This window comes from Enoplosus armatus, chromosome 10 (assembly GCF_043641665.1).
Source record: "Enoplosus armatus isolate fEnoArm2 chromosome 10, fEnoArm2.hap1, whole genome shotgun sequence".
NCBI classification, from domain to species: domain Eukaryota; kingdom Metazoa; phylum Chordata; class Actinopteri; order Centrarchiformes; family Enoplosidae; genus Enoplosus; species Enoplosus armatus.
In genome coordinates this window covers 4,875,486-4,901,262 of record NC_092189.1, presented here as the reverse complement: position 1 = coordinate 4,901,262, position 25,777 = coordinate 4,875,486, and the positions used below count along the sequence as shown (strand labels likewise).

At 41.4% G+C, this 25,777-nt stretch overlaps 1 protein-coding gene across 1 annotated transcript in view; it reads right to left on the bottom strand.

The window, feature by feature from the left end:
- Positions 1-25,777, bottom strand: part of aff2 (AF4/FMR2 family, member 2) — a 130,696-nt gene that overhangs the window by 39,228 nt on the left and 65,691 nt on the right. The window contains exons 5-9 of the mRNA XM_070913206.1: positions 20,175-20,219; positions 16,485-16,571; positions 13,936-13,972; positions 12,239-12,299; positions 7,151-7,205 (exon numbers count right to left, since the gene is read on the bottom strand). Of these exons, the coding sequence (XP_070769307.1) occupies positions 7,151-7,205; positions 12,239-12,299; positions 13,936-13,972; positions 16,485-16,571; positions 20,175-20,219 (285 nt within the window). The remainder of the gene's footprint in view (positions 1-7,150; positions 7,206-12,238; positions 12,300-13,935; positions 13,973-16,484; positions 16,572-20,174; positions 20,220-25,777) is intronic.

Sequence of the window (25,777 nt, the reverse complement as noted above, 5' to 3'; positions counted from 1 at the left end):
ATTACAATAACAAAACAAAAACAGTAAACTCAATTTCTGCAAATATCATTAATTCATTAATTAATCTTCAAGCACTGAAACCCAACAATTAAAATGAACTACTCAAACAAGAACAGGACCTTTTTCTCGCCTCTGGCTTGTTGTTTCTCTCTCTCTCTCTCTCTCTCTCTCCCTCCCTCTCTCTCTCCAGGAATAAGGTGATTAACTGGACCAGTGAAGTTTCTGATAGATCGATGCCTAGCTGCAGGCTAGAACAACAAACCTCCTCAGATCTTTGGCTTTGGGAGACTTGCAGGGCTCATGGAGAGGATCTATGTGTGAATATATTTAGCTAGCTGGTGGCTTTAGGTGGATTTAAATAAAGAACAACCCAACCAGTATTTATTCACACAATCTCCTCTGTTACAACACGGCTGTGCGCATCGTTCCGGACAAAGACGACAAGCCGCTCTACCGAAAAGCAATTCAAACTTTAAAGCTTTAGAGACGTGAAGCGCTCTGTATATGACTTCTGTTTGTTTGTAAAAAATCTCTTATACTCGTCTCCCTTCTCTCTCATGTGGGTGCGAGGCATCGCAGTGTTTCACATCAGGCCTGGCGATACAGTTTCAACAAGGCTTTGAACACCCCCGCACCATCTTGAACAGTAGCTGAACAATTAATTCTTTGCTTGTCTATGCGGTGTCGCTTTACTTTGCGTGAGAGACTTTATAAAGCGTTCCTAACACCTGAACACCGGGTTCAAAATCCTGAATTTCTGATGCAACTCTTGCGCAGAGGTTGCACGGCTGAAAATACAGCAGCCACTGGATTTTCACTAGTGCAAAACAAAGAGGCTCTGTATCCCGAATTTTAGCATCTTTCCATCGGCTGCCAGTTGGATTTAACACAGCTAGTTCACTGAAGACTTTTATATTCCCACTGACATCTGACTGTGTACAGAAATAATGCTCGTCTTTAGAGTTCAGCCAAAATTACATATTTATGCATGATTAGATATATTCCCTGAGTTTGTGTGACACATGTACAGTATAACAGACAAAATGAACAAATGTTTTCCTTTCTCACATGTCAGCCAAGATATGAGATTTCTGTTTACTCACCTGCCTTTAAGCCCATATAGTCTCTTTCACCCGTCCCATTTACTCAGTTACCTTTTGAACTTATTGATTCATACCTTTCTATATCTCTCTCACACACACACACACACACACACACACACACACACACACACACACACACACACACACACACACACACACACACACACACACACACACACTCTTGTTTGTTGTACTTTGTGCTGACCATCTACTTTGCTCTGACCATCTGCCACAAGTTATCTCTGTTTCAAGGTCGATTAGTAGCCTTTTATATTGTCTGGATACATTCTGTTGCAATTCTCCAGTTGACTGTGTACAACCTACTGTGCTCTGTTTGACATAATCTGACCGTGGAAGCAATACAGAGGCCATAATGCTGGACACAGCCTGGAGTGTGCAGTGATCTGAGATGCCAGACCTATCATTACCTCAACAATAATATAATACAAACGATAAGATAGATATCCAGCATCATGGCAGCTTCCTAGCAAAAACTGGTGAATGTACAGACAATAAAGCAAACCACAGCAAAAAAAAGAAAGAAAAAGCATAGTTATTCCAAAAACCCAACTTTAATTAAAGTTGTGCTTCATGTTTTGACCTTTGCCCTGGTGTCCTCGTCCTCTCCCCAAACCTCCACACATGCTTCGCTTTTCCAGATTTTCCTTATTTATAAAACAAGTTTGCAACTGCACATTTAAAGCAACCCAAACTGTGATTTGAGGTCACTCGAGAACTATGTGCTTCAGATGCTTAGTGGTGAGTTGCCATTGGACGGCTGAAAAGTGCTCGCTTCATGGCCATTTTCAGCAGATGCAGATTCCACATGCTCCGTGTACGTTCAGTGTTTCTCGCCAAACGCACTGTGTGCGTCCTTAAGGCCTAACAAACAAGTTGAATGTATTTCCTTCAAACACTGTACTCGATAAATCCAATTTTTTGGGGATAATTTGGTCCTGCATTGTTTACATCTATGTTTGCAAGCTAGCAGTCTTCGTCTTCTTCTTCTTCTTTTTCCTGGTGCATGACCACCACCAACTTTTGACCAGTGGAATAGAATGAGGCCATCAGCAGGACTGCGTATCACACATGTACATGTGTGTCCTCCTGCGCATGCACGAGAGAAACAAAGTGAGGAGCCACTCACGTAAACAGCGCTCCACAGTGCTACTAGTGGTCAAAAAACTCCACAGCACCTTTAACTATGTTGTTACATTTTGTGATCCGACATCAATACAGATGTGTGGAGAAGACATGAGTGTGTGTTCCCCAGTGTGCTGGACAGTTTTACCAGCTGCATCTGTATTTTTATATAGAGACACAGCTTTTAAGCTCGACTTTGCTCTGACCGAGGTGATCCGTCATCACAAGCGCGCCGAGAGAAAAGAGAGAAACGCAGGGAGATATAGAGAGACAAAGGACAGTCCTGCAACGGTAATTGGGTTGCTGTTTTTCCATCAGTTTCTAAAGTCATTAGGAACATCTCTCTCTTTCCTCCTATCTCTCGTTTCCTCTCCTCTTTCCCCTCTCTCTTCCATCCCTCCTTCCTCCACTTCTTTCTTTCAATTCCCTCCTCTCCTCTGTCTCTTTGCTCTGTGCCAAAAACATATTCATCATAATCCTCTGCTGCCCTCACAGTGCTGTGCCACAGCATACTAATGACGGGGTGTGTGTGTGTGTGTGTGTGTGTGTGTGTGTGTGTGTGTGAGAGAGAGAGAGAGAGAGAGAGAGAGAGAGACTGTCAGCATGTGTTTTTATTTATGTGTTTGCTGGCGTACATGCTTGTGAGTATAAATCGGGATGGGTACACTGTATGTGCTTGTATGTGTGTGCGGGTGAATGTGTGTAAAGCATGCACGTCTGTGTATTTGATTAAGAATGTATGTGTGTGTGTGTGTGTGTTGTGTTTTACTTCAGGCTATAAAAGCTTGATAATACACCATGCACTCATTTGCTATAAGCCTGTTAACAGCATGCACAGAAAAATGCCACTGAATTCATCTCAGTCTCTCTCTCCATCGCTCTCATTCTGTCTCTTTGTCTCTCGCTCGGTCTTCTTGTTTTGTTTCCATCTTTCCCTCTCTTTATCTTCCCCTTCTGTCTGCATTGTTATCAGTCTTGTCTGTGTCTTATTCACTTTTTTTCTCACCTTCCTCTCTGTTTATTTTGATCACTCCGAGGGCTGCTACCCGTCCCGTATATAATATGGAATCATCTCGAAGTTGAAAAATAAAATGTACTGTCCTTCACTGAATATTTCTTCCACACTCTACTCTAATGCATACAGTACGTTTTCACACGCTTGGAATGACATATGAAATGATAAAACCAAAAGAGTTACACGAGACATTGCGGAGAAGTATTAAATCTTTGTGATTGCTGCCCTGGTTACGGAGACTCAGACGTCTGCAATGTCTGCAAATGAGAAAGAAAGAGGCTTTCCAAATACAGATCTGAATGGCAGACGGACCACGAGGGGGTCAGTCCTGTTAGTGGTTCTGTCGCTCATAGTGGACTGAACCAACGTTCAGCAGGCGACTACCATGTCCTTAATATAATTGATGCAACTGTGCTTTGCTCTTACTGGCTCTTTATTTCCTTTAAATCTATATATTGAGAGTAGCAGAAAATAAAGCACAAATTGGTGCATAAAAATAAAAAAATCCAAGTGTTTGACACTCAAAATCTCATGAGGGAGGACCCCCGTTTGATTTGTGTACCCCGGGCATGGGGGAGAGAATGTGAAAAGAATAGTTGAGCATTGATAGCTTTTATATCTATTTTCTCTTCCTGTAAAACATTAATATTAATATTTTTGATGACTCATTTTGAACACGAGGGTATACATAAATGAATCCAATCAGATTTGCTACGACTAGCCAACCCCATCATAGCCTGGCCATAACAATCTGTGGTGTTAGGGGGAGTTATGTGCTGGAACTACTTTTTTTCCCCCTCCTTCTTCTTTGTTTGCCAACAGCAGCTCGTTGCAATGACCACGCGCAGAATACCACACAGGTCTTGTCATCCAAAACCTGCGCAGCATTGAACTAATTAGGAAATTAAAGTAAAGGAAACTACAGTAAATTACAACTTGGGTTATACTTTTGTAGCTTGGGCCATCAGTTCTGTGGGTTATGATAACATTGTACTCGTCAAAGTAACTGCTGAGATAGCAACATTGCTAAAAAATAGTTTAAAGACAAGTTCTAAATGCAAGGCGACAGTTTAGCCAAATTAGCTACCACTTTATTTGAAGGTAAAACCAACCAACAATTAACACATGGTGGGAGGATTAGAACTATTTTTCCTTTCACTGTCTCTTTAAGGAGGCATAAAAGCACAGTGATACAGCAGGAAACAGAGCAAGAGAAGAAATGGGGATGCATTTCAGACAGAAAAGTGAGATAAAGAGACAGACAGACAAAGAATAAGAATGAACTGCATCCTGTTTCATCCTGTCTATTCATCCTAATACTAAGAGCAATCACATGTAACACCTATAATTAAGGAAGCCACTTGTTACAATTTTAAATGCACACCAGCTATCTGTAATTAACAGATCTACTTTCATCATGATTATAATAACTAAAACTGCTTTAAATGACCTGCCATCATTTATAATTATAATATCTAACATCACGGTAATTATACAATCAGAAGACCAGTTAAAAGGGGATGATAGGAATTGGTATCTTTTCATTAATAGAAAATATCTCAAGCACTCTTTGATATCAGTGTGCACAGTGGGGGAGGGGGCAGCAGCATGACCCCCGCCGACTGCTTTGAACTCATCTCTGGCATCATTAGAGGATGATGATAGTGATTAGAGGAGAGGGGGACGCCGTGCCAATTTCCATACTGATAAACAAGACAAGAAGAGCAGGACAACTGCAAAGCGCCCCGGAGTGACAAACAGGACCTCTTCAGTCTGCGGACACTGAACTAAACGTGCAGAGACACCCTTTCGGATAAAAGACAACATGATGCATAATCGCTCCGAGGTCTGTCAGTATCAGACCGGTGATGGAGTGCGTACGGTCTTTCAAAGTTTGAACATTTGGACCTGAAATCACCACTAATAGTGCTTTTTTTTTTTTTGCCCCCCAAATGTTGGAGCTTGAAGTGTTCCACCTGAATTACTATAAACTTTAAGCATGTTTTAATTCTTAATTCATTAATAATTTGATCAATTTAAAAAAGCTATTAGGACTTGATTAATTAAATTTGCATTTAAATGATGCTTTACAAAAGTTTAAAAAAAATAAATAATAATACAAAAATCATTAACAGAGGGAGAGGTCTGAGAGCTCCGTCTATTACTCTGTGAGCTGGACTTCAGTTCATTTGTAGGTGGCACTCTGCACACACGGCTTTAAATCAAAGCCATCACGAAAAACAAAATGTCAAAGCAGGAAACAAATAAACTGAATATGAAAGGCTGACAATAACAAACACTTCCATTTGAATTTGTTTTAGTGAAATAGAAATATTAATTGGCAAATTGAATTATATTTCTAATTGGAAAAAAATAATGTCACCACAATTTATCATTCTGGTGGCAACCTCCAGGCTCCATACGCATGACATCACCCCTCCATGACTGACATCAGACCAGAGGTGCATATTAGCTACCATGTTTGACAGATGTGGTTCAAATATCAAAGAATAATAAGTAATTGCTAGTTCTTTGCAACATCAACAAGTCCTGCTTGGTGTCTGAGGCTTGTGTGATATTCAAGGACCACATTCAAATGGAACTAAAACGCTTCTACATCCCAGCTGAGTTTCTGGAGTTTCTAAAGCCTTTCTAAAGTGGGTACATTGCACAATGACTCTGTAAGAAAAGCTCATTTACGGGAAAGTATTGCTTTGATTGCTACAAAGTCTACACTTGGACCAGCTAGTGTAAACTCACACACTGATTGGTAGTTAAAAGGTACTTGTAAGGAAGAGGAGCCCTTTTTCACAGTATTTATACAGTGAAACTCAAACTGTTACAGCCGCAAACTTAACTGGAAGTTTTAGTGAGAATTTCTTAGTAGTTTCTTAGCTGTTTTTGATATACCTAGTTACTTACTGTAACTGTTGACATATCTTCCTCAGGTTTCTGTACATCCCTGTACGCCACCTGAGATCGAAATGTTGCGCCATCTATGTCGAATAAAAGAAGAATTTGGAAGAAGCTATGTGCAGATGTGCAGCTTATTGACACCTCGCACCTGCAAACAATGAATATATGTGCATGTGCCTCCTTATGACTGTTATTCCTACTCCTTCCACATATGTACCTGTTAACCCATTCAGCCCCAGCCAAACGCTGATGTTCTGCTCACTGTTTAGGTGAGGCTTGCACATGAACAGACTGGTGTAACCCGCCATCAGTGCTTGCTATCAGCAGCTTGGGGTGCCCCGGTGGTTTAAGGGTTAAGGTGTTGATCATTCACTGCGACGTTTGCTTCCAGGGGGGGGCATCTCCCTCTCCCTCTCCCCTTTTCTTCTGTTACCTCTCTGCTGTCTGCTGACTAATAAAGGCATACAACACGTGTCCCATTCTCCTTAAAGGCGGAAGAGTTCACTAAATAGCTGCCTGTCATTTATTGGTTATGATCCTTTAGTAAACAATTCACGTTACAGGTGTTGACCCTTGACCCCTATGAAGTCACAAAGGTTAGTCAGTGGTAGAATGTAACTAAGTACATTTACTCAAGTACTTAATTTACATATGTAGTAAGTAGTTAATCCTTAATTTCATTGCAGACTTTAAGAGACATGGAAGTATCAAAGGGTTAAATACCTAATGGAAGTGGTACCTGAATAAAAGCTGATTGAAGGTGGACGGACGCATGGATCAACTTACAAGGGACAAGGGATGAATTGTGAATGGATGCATTCAGAAACATGGGCTGAACGGACTTCTGGACAGGTGAATGAAACAGCAAGTGTCACAGAGATGAACTTAATGTCTCGCATGTGACCGACTAGAGGACAGATGGGATGACTTGCATAGATACATGAATGGACGGGACTGCAGGGGGAGCGCTCACCTTTTGCTCAGCCTCTTCCTCGTCGCTGCTGATCTTCAGGTCATCCTCCAGCATTCTGCACAGAGACAAAGGGACACGTGTTATTGCAGCCATGACCTCCTGTCTGCTTGTGTTCCCTTTGAAGAACCTCTCTGGCAGACGCATTAATTACACAGCAAAAAAACCAAACAAAAAAAACCAGCGCTGGCTCATGTTGGGGAATGAGGAAGTGGACAGTGGACTGAGGAGCTCTCCGCTGCTGCTAAAAAACCTACCAGATGTTCAGCTTTCAGAGCTTGGAGAGGAAAGCCAGATTGTTTTTTCACCTGGAAACTTTCTGTCTGACAAACGCCGACCCACAGCCAAGAATTCCTTGGAAACAAAGAGGACGTGCTCGGCCGGGATCAGTCCCTCCGTCAGGACTTTTTGGGATCTAATCAGAAAAAGGCCCTGCTTGTTGCCCTGTTTCCTTTATTAGTTGGGTCTGTTTTATTCTCCCCACGCTGCAGATGAAATCCTAACAATATAGACGTATGGAGGCTATGAAAAAGATATATAAGACACAGTCAATAACATGACCTCCCTCATAGCATCACCTGCTCCTTACCACACAAATTATTCAGTATTTATGTGCTGTGCATTGGCAAGTTCCTGTGTTTTATTGCTTTATATAAACCCTCCACACAAACTACTGTTATTTTAAGCTGGCACTGCTATTGTTATGACAGGAGAATCCCCTAAAGGGATTTTTACTGCCTCACGAACCACTCTTGTCAGTGCTTGCACCGCTAAAAAACACTCCCCAGTGTTGTGCTGTTTTCAGAAGGGACCGCGCAAGTCGTGAATAACTGAAGCACAATACGAAAAAAAAAAAAAAAGGCTCTGCCGACAAGGGGCACGGTGCAGCACGCGGGCGATGATAGATGCGTTTGAATGAATGAATAATGGATTCATGTTTTATTTCATAAGAAGGGACAGATGGAGAGAGGGAGATAGTGAGTGAGATGGAGATGATAATGACGGAGAAGAGACGGGGGAGGAGAGAGAGAGAGGACGACGGAGACGGAATAGAGGCGGAGGAGAGGAAGCATGGAGGGGAAAGGAATAAAACGCAGGAGAGAGTGGAAGCATCTATGAGGACAGACGCAGTCAGACATAAATGAGTTATGGACTAAAGCATCCATGACATGCAGAGCTTAGAAAGCACAGCGCCAAAGATTTCTACAAGGCTCTTAATTGCCTTCATAAAATGGAGTCTTTTTATTCCTTAAAGTAAAGCGGGAGTAGAGCTCCATTACTCGCGGAAGTTTGTCTGAGGGGATGTTAATATTTTCCGAAGCTAAATCAAAGCCACGCTCAGCTAATGACTAATTGCTCAACACTCGGCTGTAGACATTTTCAGATGCACATGAACTCAGACTGCACAACACAACGCAGACATAAATCTGCCTCTCACTTGAGTAGCTCGCAGGGCAAACTCTCAAGCTGAGCAAGTGTCCTGCCAATGTCTCTGTATTACTGTCCACAGTCAAGGCCAGCAATCTGATCAGAGACCATTGCTGCACAAGGTCACCTTGGATCTTCTTTTAATGGCATTTAAGCTTCTATGCCTGATGCTCTTCCTCATGCTTTTTATGGTGGCCATTGCCGCTTCCCAGTCCAACCTGTATTTAAAAGCTACACCAAAAGCAAAATGTGAAACATACTGTAACTTGCTGTGTGTCACAAGGTTTGTTTAAGGCAGTGGTTCCTGGCCTGGGGGTCAGGACCCTGACAAGGGGCACAAGACAAACCTAGGGGTCACGAGGTGATTAAAAGAATAGTAAAGCAGCACCAAATAATGTTAACTTTTTCTCTTTTTAAAAATCTTTTTCCCTTGTGAAATATGGCATAATTTTACCTCTAAAAATTATTCAAATGAAACAAGGGTGAAAAAATCGTGAGTGGAAGACACAACCAGTGATGAGGGGTCGAGAGCAGACACTGTTTTGTTTTAAGAGGTCACAAGCGGAAAACGTTAGTTTTCAAGTACAAGTGCTAGAAACACATATACAAAAACTTAGAGGTTGAACACTACTACTGTGGTTCACTATTCTGCAGCAGTCTGTAAACAACAAAGACATGTGAACACAGACTTTGGCTCAACAAGCTTTTGAGGTCATTTTCTATTGATTCCTGCAGAATGTGTTTCGATGAAGCACTAATGTACACGTGTGCATACTTGCTGTATGGATGAAAAGCTTCTTTTTTTTTTTTCATCCATATTTTTTATTACAATGTTTTGACAACACAACCAGCAAGATTGGTATGTTTGATTTCATAATTTTTGTATAGTAAAAAAGATCTGTGTTTACACCTGAATGCATTGGAAAATGAACATAAACTTGTTCATCAGATGTGTTAGTAGTGCTGAAATTTACATTCACATTGCATTATTACATTACGTTCACTTGGCTCACTCGCTTTTTGTCCAAAGCATCTTACAATAAGTGCATTCACACTCCAACTTGTATTATGCTAGTAAAGTATAATACCATCACTCCAAGACCTTGGCTGCTGATTGTCCTGTTGCTGTCCTCCTCTGACCTGCTACTTGTTGGAGGCCAAACATCCGAGTCTTTACACACTGAGCAGAACAGAGAACTGAACCCATAACCCTGGCAGTGTTAGTGCCTTGCTCTATCTAGGATGCTGCACCGTCCAGGGCACCATGTGTGATTCTGCACTACTGTCAGAGAGCTCAGTGGGTGAGCAAACGCAAAAGCTGGTTCCACTAGACAAGAGAGTCTTCTTCACCTCTTCCGCTCTGTTAGATATACACGCAGTTGTCTCAACATCATGTGATTGGATCAGAGCGTAATGAAACTCCTGGAGCAGGGGGGTACAGCACTCTCTCTACTCGCTGCTCTAATGGTGGAAAAATAAAATGAAACACCACAAATACTCTTGCTTTTGTTCCTAATGTGGCATTGAGGTACAGAGCCCATTTGAGAGGGATTACTGTTGGATGAATTTTCCGTAATGGTCGGACAGTAAACATTCAGTAAAGAATATAGCAATTAGCCTCAACAATTACTCTTGAATAAGACGAGGTAGGCCTATTCATTATCCTGAACATTTTAGGCTGCTGAGCATCACAGTAAAAACAGAGAATAGCCTAATGGCCGCAGTAAACTAGGCATTGTTCTTTAACCAATAACAATTATTTCACTCAAATAAACAAAGCAGCATTTATGCTTGAATACAAGATGGTAAAAAATGACACTTCAGGGCTAAACAATAGTAATCAAAAGGAATAGGCTTATTGGCTTTGGAAGCAAAATAGTGTAATAAGCCACAAAAAGCGCTACCGCTCCAGCAGACATCATCCTAATGGAGACGTAATTAACTATTTAACTACGTATCCAAAGAGGATGAAATGAGAGTTTCCATGATGACCTGGAGCTTTAATCACACCAGCTGAATTACTGCTATCTATAGAGTGCCTCGACTTCTTCCAAACTTGCAGGATTTTTGCATCATCTTTTGGCCATCAAGTCTTCTTCATTTTCCAAAGCTCCTTTTTGACACCACGCTTGCCACATTTTTGAAATTAGCTTTCATCAATGGCATAAATAATTCATTGCACTTAGCACTTGAAGACTCTCATTGGAGGTAGTGCAGGAGTTGTCATATTGAACTCATTTTTAGGGGATAATATGACAGTTGAGCAAAGAACCTCTTGGACGAGACGAACACAGAAATTAAACAAGAACGTAGCAAAACATTTGAAAGAAGAACTACTGTAATTTTTTTGTGTGTGTCCACAAGTGGATTTGTATAATATTCTGATTTTAAACACAAACATTTTCTCCAGTTTGGTTCAAATTTAGTCCCTCTCAAACCCTGAGCACGTGTCATCCCTTTGAAATGCTATAATTCAAAATGGATAATTGGCTGTTCGCTAACCTTAGTTACTGTTGCTACGTTCGTCAAGCTTTCCATTCTTGCTTGTATACTTTACAGTGATAACTTATGATCATTTCTGAAACAATGGGTCCTTGATTTTAGACAGATGTAGACAAAAGCAGGCTTCTCATTTCTCCTCGGTGACTATTTATACTCTTTTTCTGGCTGAAATGACGACTGTCACTAACAGATTTTACCAGCTGCAGCTTGCTAATTAAGCTAATGTTGGCAGCATGAGCTGGTCGCAAACACTGGCTCTGGCTAGACTTTTTCATGTTTTTAGCCGACTTGTTTTAAAACTAGAATCTGGTAAGAGGAGTCCTAAATATGTGCTACAGAAATGTGGTGCTATCCGCTATCGTGGATAACAACTTTGCTGGAGCGCAAGCTTTCCCGAATCCAACAAAATTCAGGACAGAGCTGCTAAAGTCACCCTCTGATATAGTAGCATCTAGGACTAGCATCTGGGAAAATAAGACACAGCAAATGTGATATCATGAATGTGGCTTTTGTTTTTTTTTAAGCGTAACCTATAACCCCCAAAAATGTGGTTATAATGTTCCTTGGTCTTGCAAGTAACACTAGGTCTGGTTGCTTCTGTTGGTGGTAAGCTAGTTAGCTGGACATGCTAACATTAGCAGCTCATGTTTGAGCAGATAAACATGTTTAATTCATTCCTTATACTTTTCCTCTTGTGTTTGTGATTTTGGAAAGGCTAAAGGCCCTGCCGACGCAGTTACTAAGCCGGGGGAAAGCGTTTAGTGAGCTGTCAATTTCTAAAACTAAATCATTAAGCCTGTTGTGGTCAAGCACAGGATGAATCTGAGTCGTGAGGTGGATTTACAAGCCGAGATTTCTGCCTTTCCAATCCCCCCCTGCCATGAATCCTGCTGTACAGCTCTGTGAGTGAAGCGGAGTGGGCTGCAGCCAGAGATGTTGCAATGTGCTCCTGGCTCACGTTAAATTAATGTAGCTGCACTTTCCCGCTCTGATCCACACAATCTTTTTTCTTCCTCCTACCAGCAGTGAATTTCATCCAGGAGTCAAGCTTAATTTTACCTTGAGGCAAACGCAGCAGCAGCGGGTCAGAAATTCTCTGTTTATATGTGTGTGTGTGTGTGTGTGTGTGTGTGTGTGTGAGAGAGAGAGAGTGATACTCACGACTTCTGTGGTGCAGTCGGTGGTTTAGCAGCAGGCTTGTTAGCTGATACAGTACATCGCTCTGCAACACAACAGAGGACATTCAAGTATCACTGTTTTGCATGTGTCTCGGGTTGTTAGTGATTACTGTCTGACAAGCAGCCAGGCTCAAATCACTGTAGATGTGTATTACCATTGTCACACTGGAAGACATGACACTCTGCTCCACTGTTATTCAATTAGTGTGTGTGTGTGTGTGTTTGCTTTGGTAACAGGAGGTTGGGTAAAAACACAAAGCAAATGTCCCTTCACAATACAATTTAAACTGAAATGCACTGACTGACAGAGCACTTGAGGTGATGATTTATTTTGGGAACCCTTTCACTGCATCTTATATTCCAGTCAGCTGTATATCTTCTTTTCATATCGGAGAGGAGAAACCTGCCAGTGGGGAAATATTTCAGCTTTACATACATCACAAACATCTCAAAACACAACAACATGAGCGTTAACAAAAGAGCACCAGTTCAGAGGAGCTTTTGATGATCTGATGCCAACACTGGGAGTCAGAGCTACTGTAATGTACTACATGCAGTACTGGGCAATATAATGATGTATATCATGAGACAGAAGAGATTCTATAGACGTCTCTAGATTTTGCTATACATTTGCAATTGCAAGCAATGTTGCAAGTCAATGAGCAGGTTTAAGGCAATGTTGGTTTTTATAAGATCTTTGTGTCAATGTGATGAATGATCTTCATGTGTCAGGTATTTAAAGGGTAACTCCACCAAACCTATGAAAACAGTTGTATAATTGTTGCCCAAAGAAAGATCATTCTTGACTTTTTAAATATTAGTTTGCCAAAACAAAATGAAAGCCTACTTTCCAAAAGTCCCTGGTTTGATACGCAGGAGTGTACATTTTGAAAGACGTGGCCATTTACCAATGAACAGATGCTTCTGAGTTGCGTTGTGGAACGTGTCAGATCCAGTGCATTTTGAGCTTGAGTCTAAGGACTAATAACCTGTTTGTATCTGGATACATGATCCGGATAACGACAGATAATCCATTCTGATCAAATTGTGTGCGTTATGTGCATTTGCACCTCGCATGACTGTAACATGTGCTTTTGGTTGACTAAATAGGATAACCAGATATAGATCATGTGTTGATGGGGTGTAAATGGTATCTAAAAGTCAAGCCACGACTTTCCTATGGGATTATTTTGTCTTTTAACTTTTCATGATTGACTTTTCAAAGCATCTATTATATAATGATAGATATCATTATAGCAGCATAAAATTTAATTCTCAGTGCAAGCTTGGAAATAAATGATCCAAATGTGTAATTGTCCATGAATGGCTGCAAATCACAGCATCAATATCTAAATGCCGAGTGACAAAAGTCTATGGGCCTATGGGGGAGCATCCTCGCTGATTTTAATAATAAAAAAAAACAAAACATGGACTCCACCATCAATCACATCTATTGAGCTGTGGGTGTAAAATCATGTTTGTCTCATTACGTGTTTAGATGAACACAGAAAGATAAAAGCAAAGGTTTCCCGACTATCGTGCTCCTGTGGCTATGAATTCATTTTGAACATGAGCCGCTTTCCCCCTACGTCCTCTGGGTGGAATTACCTTTATGGCCTCACCAGCGTTAATTATCACAGAGCCAGTACAGTGTGTGAGTGTTGACGCTGGGAAACTTACTCTGTGTGTTGTAGCCTGAGGTCACATGCTGTGGCTCCTGGAGAGAGGGAGAGAGAAAGCCAGAGGGCGATGAGTTGAATGAATAAACCAACAGATGTCATTATTGATTTCACAGCAGCGCAACGATGCCATTACACAGAATTCAGATCTTCTCATCTCCCCGCGTCGGCGCTCCTCCTCATTCTTAAAACTCACTGGCAGGATTAGCGTGTCGCTCGGGGGGCTGAAAGCGCCACGACAGTCTTTCCTAATTCATTAACTACTAGGTCAGATTTACTGCCTCTGTGTTTACATCGCCGTTTCTTTTGAACATCACATTGGCGGCGACGTTTCGCATATTAAAAGTGATTCATAAAAGCACTCTGCCGTGGGAAACATTACACCTGCTGTTTCAGTCAGAATATTACTGCCATTTCTGAGATAAATGTTGAATATAACATTTGTGTCGGTTTTAATGGGACAAATATTCCCACTATTTACATTACGAGGTGTCATAAAGCATTTTTTGTTGGAGCAGGAGAAACTTTTCCAGCATCTATCTTCTGAAGTGGCACTTCTTTAGTCCCTGCTTTTATTGTGTCTCAGTCTTTGTTGATTACTGTTGTCACGTTTCTGCACTTCACCTCAAACATCACCTGCCAAACAAACAGTGTGGGCGGTGCTACAATGTCATTTCCTTGTAATTTCTCTCTGTTAGTGATGTTCTTTTCTTTGAGTGTTGAGCCGTGGTTGTTATCACCCTTTATGTTAAAAACCCTCTTCTTTTTCTGTTTTTCTTTTCTTTTCTTTTTTTATGAACAGGAAATCATTTGTTGCACGCCACAGGCTTTTTTCTCAGGAAACAAGGACACAGCAGCCAGATACCTCGTTTTTTTTAAACAGAAAATGGAAAAAGTGTTCTTTAACCTGAAGTGAGTTGATTTTTTTCTCTTTCTGATGATTCAGAGGAGCCAAACAAACATTAGTACACTTTCTAATAAGGTATCCCTTTTCTGTAGGCCTGGTCACACCAGCATTTAAAACGGCAACATTTTGCGCCTAAACCAACTTATTCTAATGGAATTCGCTTGTGGGGACGAAGTAAAGCTATAAAAAATGTTCCCATCGAGTTCAACTTTGGTGAACTTGGTGACCAATAGCGAGTCATCCTGACAAATGAAGGAATGAAGAGCTGGAGAGTTAAAAATGGAGGAACTTATTGTTGCTTATTAGCTGTTCTGTACCATTTGCTTCCATTAAAACTGCTCCTCCTAACTGACAGCTAGCGAGCAGTTAGCAAGCTTGTTTGTTTGGGGAGCTTTATTCTTTCTTCAATAACAAAAAGCTCTGGGGAAGCTATTGTGACAAACTAGCATTAGCATGATCCCATCTGCTTACGGTCTTAGTGATTACTAACTAGCCCACAACTTGCTTACGATGCCACCAAGCTTCTAGGAGCAAATGTTTTGCAAAGATGCGAGGCCGAATATCGCTGTGCCATTTTCTGGTGTGACCATACCTTATAAAGGGTTTAAAATTGTAACTAACTGTTTATTAATGGTTAATAGATCATTTACTAATGCTTTACAGATCAGTTATAGGTCATTTATTTGAATAACTTTTGTGTAGCTAGGTTGTGAAAAACCTCTCTGTCTTTATATAGCCAAGTCATTAAGAAAGTGAATTTTGTAATAATTCAAGTGGGCAATTACAAATGCTAATAAGTCATTGATAATAATTCTTACAGCAAAAGTCAACATGTCATCTATAAATTGTAGTAGGTTAATAATACACTTGTAAATGTTTGAATTAAATTGTTAAATATTGGTATTCATAATTTATTTATAAATTGACTTTCCACGGTACTACACATCAAGTGTCCTGTTGCATGAGGTTAATCACCAGCCAAAGAGATTTTTCTCAACATGGCAACCAAAATGTGTTCTTCTTAATGGCTTACAACTGACTATAAAGCATCAGGCCTATTAATCATTAATGAAGCCATTAATGACAACTTAAAAAAGCAGGGGTGCCTTATTTGAAAGTGGCACCCAAACATTTAAAATGAAATTATCAAGAGCTACAGTACAGACGTCTGCAGAGAAGTGGCTCTCGTCAAGAGTACGTCCACTTCCTCACAGGAGGTGAATTAAACATGCAATACTTAATTAACATTGTAATTTCACTGGCTGTCACTTGAGCCACTGCGCAGGATGAGGCAACAGTAATCTGATTCAATCACAGCAATCACTGCCGCAGTGAATTTAGGAAATTTATGAATCAGATCTAATTAGCAGACTGAAGATTTCCAGTGACAGACTGCAGTTCAGTTCCACAGCGAGCCACCAGTGAGTGTAGGAGTGGAGGTTTTTCAACTGTTTCACATCTTTTTCCACCACTCACTGACTCAAATAAAGGTAAAGGATGTGGTCAGAGAACAAGTAGAGAACATGAAAACAACGTTTAAGGAAGCATACATTACTTGTAAAGCCTTACTGTGAGCAGGCAGCTTTTACTTTGTTGAATTAAAGGTGTTTGTAGTGTGACAAAGAGAGAGAACTCATACTAACCTTGTTTGGGATGGGGAACTTGGTCTGATCGGCCTTCCCAGGAGTGTGTATGGCTGTGAGAGGAGGAGGCCAGGAATGGGTCATCTCCTAAATAAACACACACACACACACACACACACACACACACACACACACATTTGTATTACATGTAACATATAACATATATAAATGTATGTTTGCCCTCATGTGGAGAGTACCTGGTGAATAACAATGATGACTAAAGTTGAGCAAATTTGAGCAAAGGGACTGCTTATGCAACATTGTCGATGCAGAGGAGCAGAATCAGCATTCAGTCAAGGCTGTGCTGAACCGTTACCCATCAGAGTGGACTTTAATATAACTTAGAGTATAAACTAAGAGGAGCATGGGGAGTTGGTGCCACACCAGGGATCAGTGTGCTGAGAGTGAACTGAGTGCAGAGTTGTTGAATTACCAAAATAAAAGCTGACTCCAGTTGGTTGCATTACAGCTAAGCAGCGCAGCAGCAGCCGCAGCATCCCCTTTCAATTATTCTAATCACACAGTCTCCTCAGTTGAATTCCAGTCTCAATATGTAGAAGCTTCAATTAGTTAACAAGATAAGCATATGTGTGTGTTTGTGTGTGTGTCTGTGTCCTGCAGCTACATCATCTGTTAGGTGTTGGCTGCTTCTCTTTCTCACAAACAGTGGAAAGGTACTGCATATACTGGGAAATCTGCTCGCAAAGCAAAGTGAGGCTACCAGCTAATTTTATATAACATAAGCAGGTTCTCTTTTTCATTCCCTCACACACACACACACACACACACACACACGCACACACACAAACTCTGACACTCACTTGAAAGTTAAATGTGTAAATTGTAATTCCAATTCTAGTAAGTTATATATCTACTCCAATGTTTGTTGGAGTAGATATATAACTTACTATAGACAGTATTAGTCTTTACATTTAGTAAATGTTGCACTTGTCTCTGCTTCACTGACACACACATCACACTCACACAGCTGCCATACAGCAGGTCATCAGGTCAGAGGGCTTGAAAGGTCACTGACATCACAATTTCCCATCATGCGTCTCTTTACCCCCTCTGGAGCGGATGACTCATATTCATCAGATGACTCATGTTTTCGTGTGTGTTTGCTTGTGTGTGTGTGTGGGAGTGTGTGTGTGTGTGTGTGTGTGTGTGTACAAGTGAGCTGTGCAGCTCGACAATCCTGTGTGTGAGTCTAGTCTATGTGCATGTGTGTATTTTCCCTCTCTGCAATCGTAACGCACTTGGCCTGACGGCATACGGTGCGTTGCTAGGCAACTCTTCTCTGACATCATCATGTCCCTCCTAGAAGAGTTCCTGTGTTTTGACAGACGGCACCCATGATGGTGTGTGTGTGTGTGTGTATCTGTGCATGTATTTGAGTGTGCGTGTGTGTGTCTATAAACGTTTTACTACTGCCATTGTATGCGATTAACTCAGTCTATCACCTCATCACACACACACACACACACATTAGCACAGACCCTCATGTCACTGTGATTTCCAAGTTATTATCTATTAGTTGTATTATCCATTATCTACCATCTATTACACCTCAGCACAAACACACAACATGTACATTTACCCCACTGGGTGCATGAGCCGATCATATCTCTCACGTTGCTTCTCTTCATCTTCACACGCTCAATGCATTTAACAGACTTAAAATATCATATCATCATATTTAATTATGCTTTTCATTCGTTACTGACTTCCTGTCTTTGTGGAGAAGTATAACCACAGAGTATTTATTATCAAACCCAGCAAAAATGAGCTGCAATCGTGTTGGAAATGTGTCTGCTGAAGAGCAGACTGCTTGATGACTTGACGGAGCCATAGCACAACTGAAACGCAACGTAGCCGCATCTAATGGACAATGTGGGTTTTGTTGAAAAGGAAAAAAAAAAAGAAAAAAGAAAAATGAATCTTAAGGATCATTACATTTACAAGGGTTGTCTCTACTAAAAGGACAGCTCACAAAATAAATCCCTATGAAAAAGTCATCATGAGATTCATAAAGACATCAGGACATTTTCTAAGACTTATTGTAGTCTTCCAAAGTTATGAAATAAGATAAAAGATTCACCATAGCTATAAATATCTCTCATTTCTGATTGGCTGGTGGGTGTCCATAAAATAGTTTAGTAGGACAGCTCAAACATAGCTACAATCAACAGAAACAACAGAAATCACCGTGCAAAGTTAATGAAACTGCACGTAACCATAACAACAGTCTAATACAAATATACTTTACAATACTGTAAACTGATTCCAAGCAAATCTTTAAAAATGGATGTCAATTTAAAGGGTTGTTTCACCAAAATTTCAGAAAAATGACTTTTATACTGTGAAGTATTTACTGCAACTTTTACAATGACAAACTGTCTGCAACATGTGTTACTCTATGTGTTGAATGAAGTGAATTTTCTCAATAAAGTTGAAAAACAAAACCGTTGCATGAGAGAACAACCGTTTTCATGGGGCCATCATGTCGGAGCAGTAAGTCTTACACTAAGTTGTAACCCAGCCTGACTAAACTACATTTAGCAGTTGAGTCAGGCTTTGAACAGACGCACGTCACTGTGGGTGTTGAAAGTCACCAATCAAAGGAAGGGAGACATCAGCAGCATCACTGTCTATTCCATCTCCAAAGTCTCAAAAGTCAACCTGGCGAGCGAGCGAGCGAGCGTTGAGCAGCTGCGTTTGAAGGATGACTTCTGTACACAACATCTCTGTTACACATTGTTACCTTGTATTGTGAAAACATCCAAGACAACGTTTCTGTGACAACCCACTTGTAGCTGTGCCATCACAGAAAGGGAAAAAATGAACCGCGGGCCTCCACTCCGATTCACCCCACCTCACATTTTGAACTCCCCGATTTTTCCACTTGACACAGCTAACAACCACAGACTGCATTCAATAGCGCACCGATATTATTGACAAAGGCTTTTCATTCAGCTCACAGCACACTATCTGTCACGCAGCCTGTTGGCCAGCATATTGATTTGTGGAAGGGAGGGAGAGGTGAATGACAGAGGGCAGAGAGGAATGAAGAGAGAGCGCAGACAGGGAGAGAGTGAGCGATATGACAAATACAGGGAGGAAGAAGGACAGAAAGAGACAACTTGACACCAAGCAGAAGGCCCCTGGTCTTTATAGCTGCAAATCTTCTGACTGGCGAGGAGATTTGTGGGAAAACATTTCTGTTTTGACATCACTCTGAGGGAGCACAGTAACAAAACAGAGAGAGACAGGAGAGGACAGGAGGCGAAAGAGGGGACACTGTGGAAAAATAGTGTTGCTCGATGTAGTTTTGATGACATGCAGATAGGAAAAGAGGAGGGCAGAGAGAAAGAGGGAGATGAAAGGAGGGTAGAGGAGAGGAGAAAATTGTGGAAAAGATTTCTGCATGAAGTCATCCTACAAAAACAAAAACTTGTATAATCATTGACCTAAGCCAACAGATCTCCTTCTTTTCCCTCCCACTGCCTTTTACTCCCTCTGTTTCTCTTTTCCTCCCCCCCCCCCCTTCTTTCTTAAAACCAGACTCTCGGGAGAGAGACGAAAAGGTCTTTGTGAGCAAACAGAAAACAGCTGATAATCAGTGCAATTACCCTGTGTGTGTGTGTGTGTGTGTGCGTGTGTGTGTGTGTGTGTACCCAAGCAACATACCCGCAAAATCTCTTCAACACAGCTGGAGTCATTTGGTAGGCTGACCTGGAGAAAACAAAGAAGAGAGAGAGAGAGAGAGAGAGAGAGACTGACTTCAACACTATTCATAGCACCATTACATTACATGCGAAGCAGCAGAAAACAGAGTTATAAGGCATGAAGAAGTAAAGCAGATTCATCCACACCAGTCACTCGCTGCGCACCAGTCCTCACCTGCCACGGCTTCCTTTCTCGCGCCACACAATTATCAGTGATACCCACGGCAGATTTCCACTCATTTCTTAATCCAGTTTGAAACAGTGGGCCTGTGATTTCGGACAAGAGGTAGACAAAAGCAGACCTTTCATTTCTACTGTAACTAGCGGATTACAGTAGCTGTATTCTAGCTAGTTCCTTAAGCGAATGTTAGCTCCATGAGTTGGTTGAAAGCCAGTATGAGTTTTTAGTGTTTCCAGGCGACTTGTTTTAAAACTAAAACCCTGTCAAAAGGTCTTCAATATGCACTTGACGGCTACTTGCATGATACCATGCTCAAAGTGTGAGGCTAAAAAGCCGCGGGTCCCGACAAGTTAGCATTCTCTCACCAGTTGATGATACATGTAGGAGACATGTTGCGCTAATATAAACAACATTGCTCCTGTGTTGAAGTGTACAGCTAGTTAGTGCCAGTGTTATAAGTATGCGAGGAGAAGTGTAAGAGTGTTCAGTGTTGTTTCGCTGTATGGCGCTGGGACGGCATGGGGGCGCAGCGTCATGTCGGAGTGTCCTTGAGCAAGACACTGAAGCCTAAGTTGCTCCCGATGGAGACCAGCGCCTTGCACGGCAGCCATCGGTGGCCATCGGTGTGTGTGAATGTGTGAATGAATGGCTGAACGAGACTTAGCTGTAAAGCGCTTTGGGAACCGTGAAGGTTGAAAAGCGCTACATAAGTGAGATCATTTACCATTTACGCGACTGTCTGCCGAACCGTCATGTAAATGCTGGGGTTGTTGGAGTGTTAACATATAACGTTAGCCTGAACTCTGGTAGCTTCCAGGGTGGGGAAATGCCATACAGTGAATGTGCTAATGTCAAGGGGACTGACTGATGTAACTTAGTTATTTAATAATGTGCTCCTTGGCCCTGCTGTAGGTTACGTAGTAAGCTAGTTAGCCAGGCTAACATGTAGCATCTTACGTTTGAGCAGATAAACACGCCATTTAAACAGTTTTCATATTCAGTTTTGCTCATGTGGTTGTGAAAAAGGTTTAAAAAACAGACACCACCCTGCAAACTCTTTAAACTCCAGGAATAGCTTTTACCACAGCCCTGGGCACACCATTCCAGCATGTGGACAAATCCAAAGCTTGGCAGACCTGCCGTACCTAGTTACGGGTGCTGAGCTATGATTGGACAAATGCTGTTTGGCAGAGGGGTTTAGTCAATGTCAAAACATTCATCAGTTTCAAAACATTCATTTCAAATGATCTAATTAGTGCTTATGTTGTAAATCTATGTTAACACATTGAAAGTCAAAACATTTGTCCATTTTGGTTGTCTTTGTGTGATTTATAAATACTGGCTTGCGCATGTGGGCAGGGACGAGTCATGGAGGGACATTTAGAAAGCGAGACATATTTTAGTTTTCAAATTCAAAAAAGCCATGACATGCCTGTGGTTTGGCCTGTGTCGCGTTAACCGCGGGGCCATTTCAGCTCGACAATTCACGAGACCGACTGGAGTTTCAGTTAAGGCGAAAGAAACGGGCTGTTTGAGCTTAGACATATGCAACTACTCTGATTGAATTTACCAGTTCAGTGGCTGCACACTGCTAATCTGTGTTAACATGTGCCCCTGTCAATAAAATCGTTCCTATTGAACAGGAGTGATCTGGACTGAAGACTGCAGTGACATTACACCAGATGCCTGGGCTGCCAGGGGTGTAACACTAACAACGCAAACGAAAACAAAATAAAATAGTAATGTCAAACAATGAAAACTCAACCGTCGGATAACAAATTTAAACACAAGTCAAAAAGTGAAGTTTCTGTAACTGAAACTCTACTTTGTCAGTTTAGCCAAAGTGCATATTGTGCCTCTAATGCAAACTCCAGAGTTGGTCGTCTATTTATTCAAAACAAACCGTTACTGCTGCTGCGGGAAACACATGACTTTGTTAGATAAAACCTACAAGACACACGGATAAATGTCCATTGCCAAATTATCGCTTCCAAAAAGTAATTGAAAGCAAAATAAAGCAATTCGCTGGGCCAGATCTTGGCTTAGATCGATCCAACAAACAGGCTCATTAAAGCAGAGGAAAGAGCTGGAGGAAGGGAGAAAGAGAGCAGTCCACTGAAGAACTCATGTCTTACATATTACAGCACCGTAGCCTCAGTCACACACCATTACATGAACAGAGGAACAATTTAGTAACCATGATGAGGAGGGTGACATCATCTTCAGCCTAAAACGACGGACCGTTAAAACAACAAAACAATAAAAGTAAATCTAGCTGGAGTGTGTGTGTGTGTGTGTGTGTGTGTCGGGGGTGGGGGGGGGTGGGGGTGGGATAGAGTCAAAAATCCAGCTTGAGCTCAACAACAAAACATCCATCAGAATGTTTTCTAGACATGAGCTGTGCTTCCACATGAGCTCATTACTAGTATTAATCAGTGAGTCAACAGGAAACCGTGGCAGGAGGATGGAGACGTGTGCTTTCCAACTAAAAAAGATTGGAGGTTACTTTCAATCAGAACTTCAAGATCTCACCGAGTATGAGAAAATAAACCAGATGTGCAACATTTACATTGTGTAAAAATGAACCAGCCCACCAAACCAATCTACAGCGCGACACATGGCGGCGCGTCATTTGACCAGTGTCAATTGACACACACACACACTCAAAGTAGAGTTACAGCAGCAGGATCCGATTTTGGAAGCAGAGGTGATACAAAAGATGTGCTTTTCTTAAGAACTGACGCACATCAACGCTGGGAAATAGGACAGACGCCGCCAGTGTGAGCTCTTACATAGAAAACAGTGGGTGTGGGTGTTTTGACATCACGCGCTGTTGGTGTGTGTCACCCATGAACCTGTATTCATTGATTTAAGGCCACTTGGGGGCACACATAACAAGCTGTAAACACAGCATTGACATATTATTAGCACATCTAAAAGACCACAAGCAACACTACCATTCATTCATTGGAGTTTAACATTTAGTGATTTAAAAATAATGCAACGTAATAAAAACACTTGCGTCTCAAGCCACTGAGAAGTGGGCCCTTTGTGCAATACGAGACACTTCCTGTGTCATTTCCCTGACAGTTTCACTCTATACTGTGCCATATTTGATGGATGCAAACAAGGACACTTAAATGTGATTTCCTACTTGATCATAAAAACACAGCTGACAGACAAAAATGGAAACACTCATATGATTTCAGGCTCGCTGAGTCTGTCTATTTCTGTCTCTATCCATCCGTCTATACATCTGTCTCTCCCTGCCTCCCTTTAACCATCCCTGTCCATCAGGGTTGTGTTTAGTTCACTGGAGCGTGACGCTGATACTACCAGGGTTTTCTGTTTGACTCCTGTTTGCAGTGTGGACCTCTAAACCAGATGGCACACTATTTGTATTAAAATAAACATCGCACCATTTAGTCATTTCAAAGACAGTCTAGTCTGAGCTCAGTGAATAGAAACCGGCTATAATGGACATTAATAGACATGTGACTCTTACATGTACTGTGTGTGTGTGTGTGTGTCTCTCTCTCTCTAATGGATCTCACTGTGAGATCACGGTTTATGTCAAGGACTAAGAGATGGAGGGGAAAAATAAAAGAGAAATAAAAGATGAGTGAGAGCCGTAGAGGAAGTCTGCAGGAGGAGAGAGGACAAAAATTCAGAGAGAAAATAGATACCAAAGAAAAATGAGAAGGGGGGGGGACGGCGCACAGTGAGATATTCGGGGGGAAAATATAGCCGAGGCAATTACTGAGGCAGAAATCCTTTCTCTCTGAAATAGCTGCTCAGATAGATAGACATCTACACACACACGAACACACCTACTCTCTCTCACACGCACACATGCGCCAACCTACAGGCAGATACACTCAGTCACAGACGGGCACATGTGGATATACAGGAACACACACAGTCCTGCAACTGACTTCATCATAAACATGAGAAAATAGGGAACGAAATGCCCCTCACATCCTCCCAGGAGACAAGGTGGGGTCATCAGACCGCTTGTCCAAAACCAGAAGATATTTCAGGAGGACAAAGGGAAGCAGCAAATCCTCACAATTGAGAAGCTGGAACATTTGGCATTTTTGCCTGCAAAAATAATTGCCACTTATTTGTCTGTTGATCGACTCATCGTTTACAGTTGTCTAAATTCTAACATTACGTTGCGAACGAAGAACTGTGTCAAGTTTTCCATAATCATCTACCGAGAGGGAAATGAAGGACATTTTACTAAAAAGGTAGCTATTAAATCATCATATAATGAGCAATAAAACATGAAATGGAACTTCATTCTCACCTAAGGTCACTTTCACACTGGCAGTTCAGTTCAGTTGGTTCAGAGCAAGAAAAAAAACAAAAAAGATATATTGTTGGATTTTAGCTTAGACTTTGTACAAACCACCTGAGAGCGTGTAGTCACATGGACTGACAGGTAAAGCATTCATTGGACAGTTTGGGTGACGGTCATACCCACACGATGACTTCAAATTGTGGTGACTGACAGCAAGTCATGCAGCGCTTTACTGTAAATGAGGTGTATATCTACGTTCTCTGGTGCCACAAAGGGCTCAAGAGGAAAAAAAAGAAGAGCACTGCGGGTTGCTACTGTGTTTCAATGAGGAACTGCCTAAATACATGAGTAGGAAACAAGCACACCACTGTCTTGACTCATTTTCACTTCCTGATGCCTCCCCACACTCTTGTGGTAATGTGCATAGTGTTACCATGGTTACCAAATCAATCTTGGAATAAATTTAGCTATTTATATTGATCACTTTATATTATTATTGATCAGCAGATGGACAAACAGCAGTTTAAGTTTTCAAGAATTCAAGCTAAAATCACATATCTGCTATCACAAAATGATGGTGGTTGGTCGAACAGGGAAACACATTTGAATGGAGCCAAAAAGATTAGGTGTAAAAATGCAACCGTGCACACAGAAATCTTTGATTTTTTGATAAATATATCTCTATGTATGAAATACCACTGCTGTAAAAAACAAATGTGTTTAATTCACTGTTGAGCTTTGAGCCCTTTGCTAACATACAGTGAAGAGCAGTCAGCAATCTGTTGATTTATCATTTGCATTGTAATCACTGTATCAAATGTTGAGATAAACATCAATAGCCTGTATAACACCGGTAAACACAGAGGGCTGAATAGTGATAATTGTCAGTCTCCATAAATTAAAAAGGCTTGCTTTATTCTCAGATGTCCCACACATGAGGTGAATTAAGGCCTGACACTCCATTCGGATAGGCTGAATGAGCGCTCATTACATCAATTTGTCATATTAGTGAGGAGCCCGTTCGCACTCCACAAGCCGCCACCTACAAGATTGCATAACAAACACGTTTAATGTGATTCCA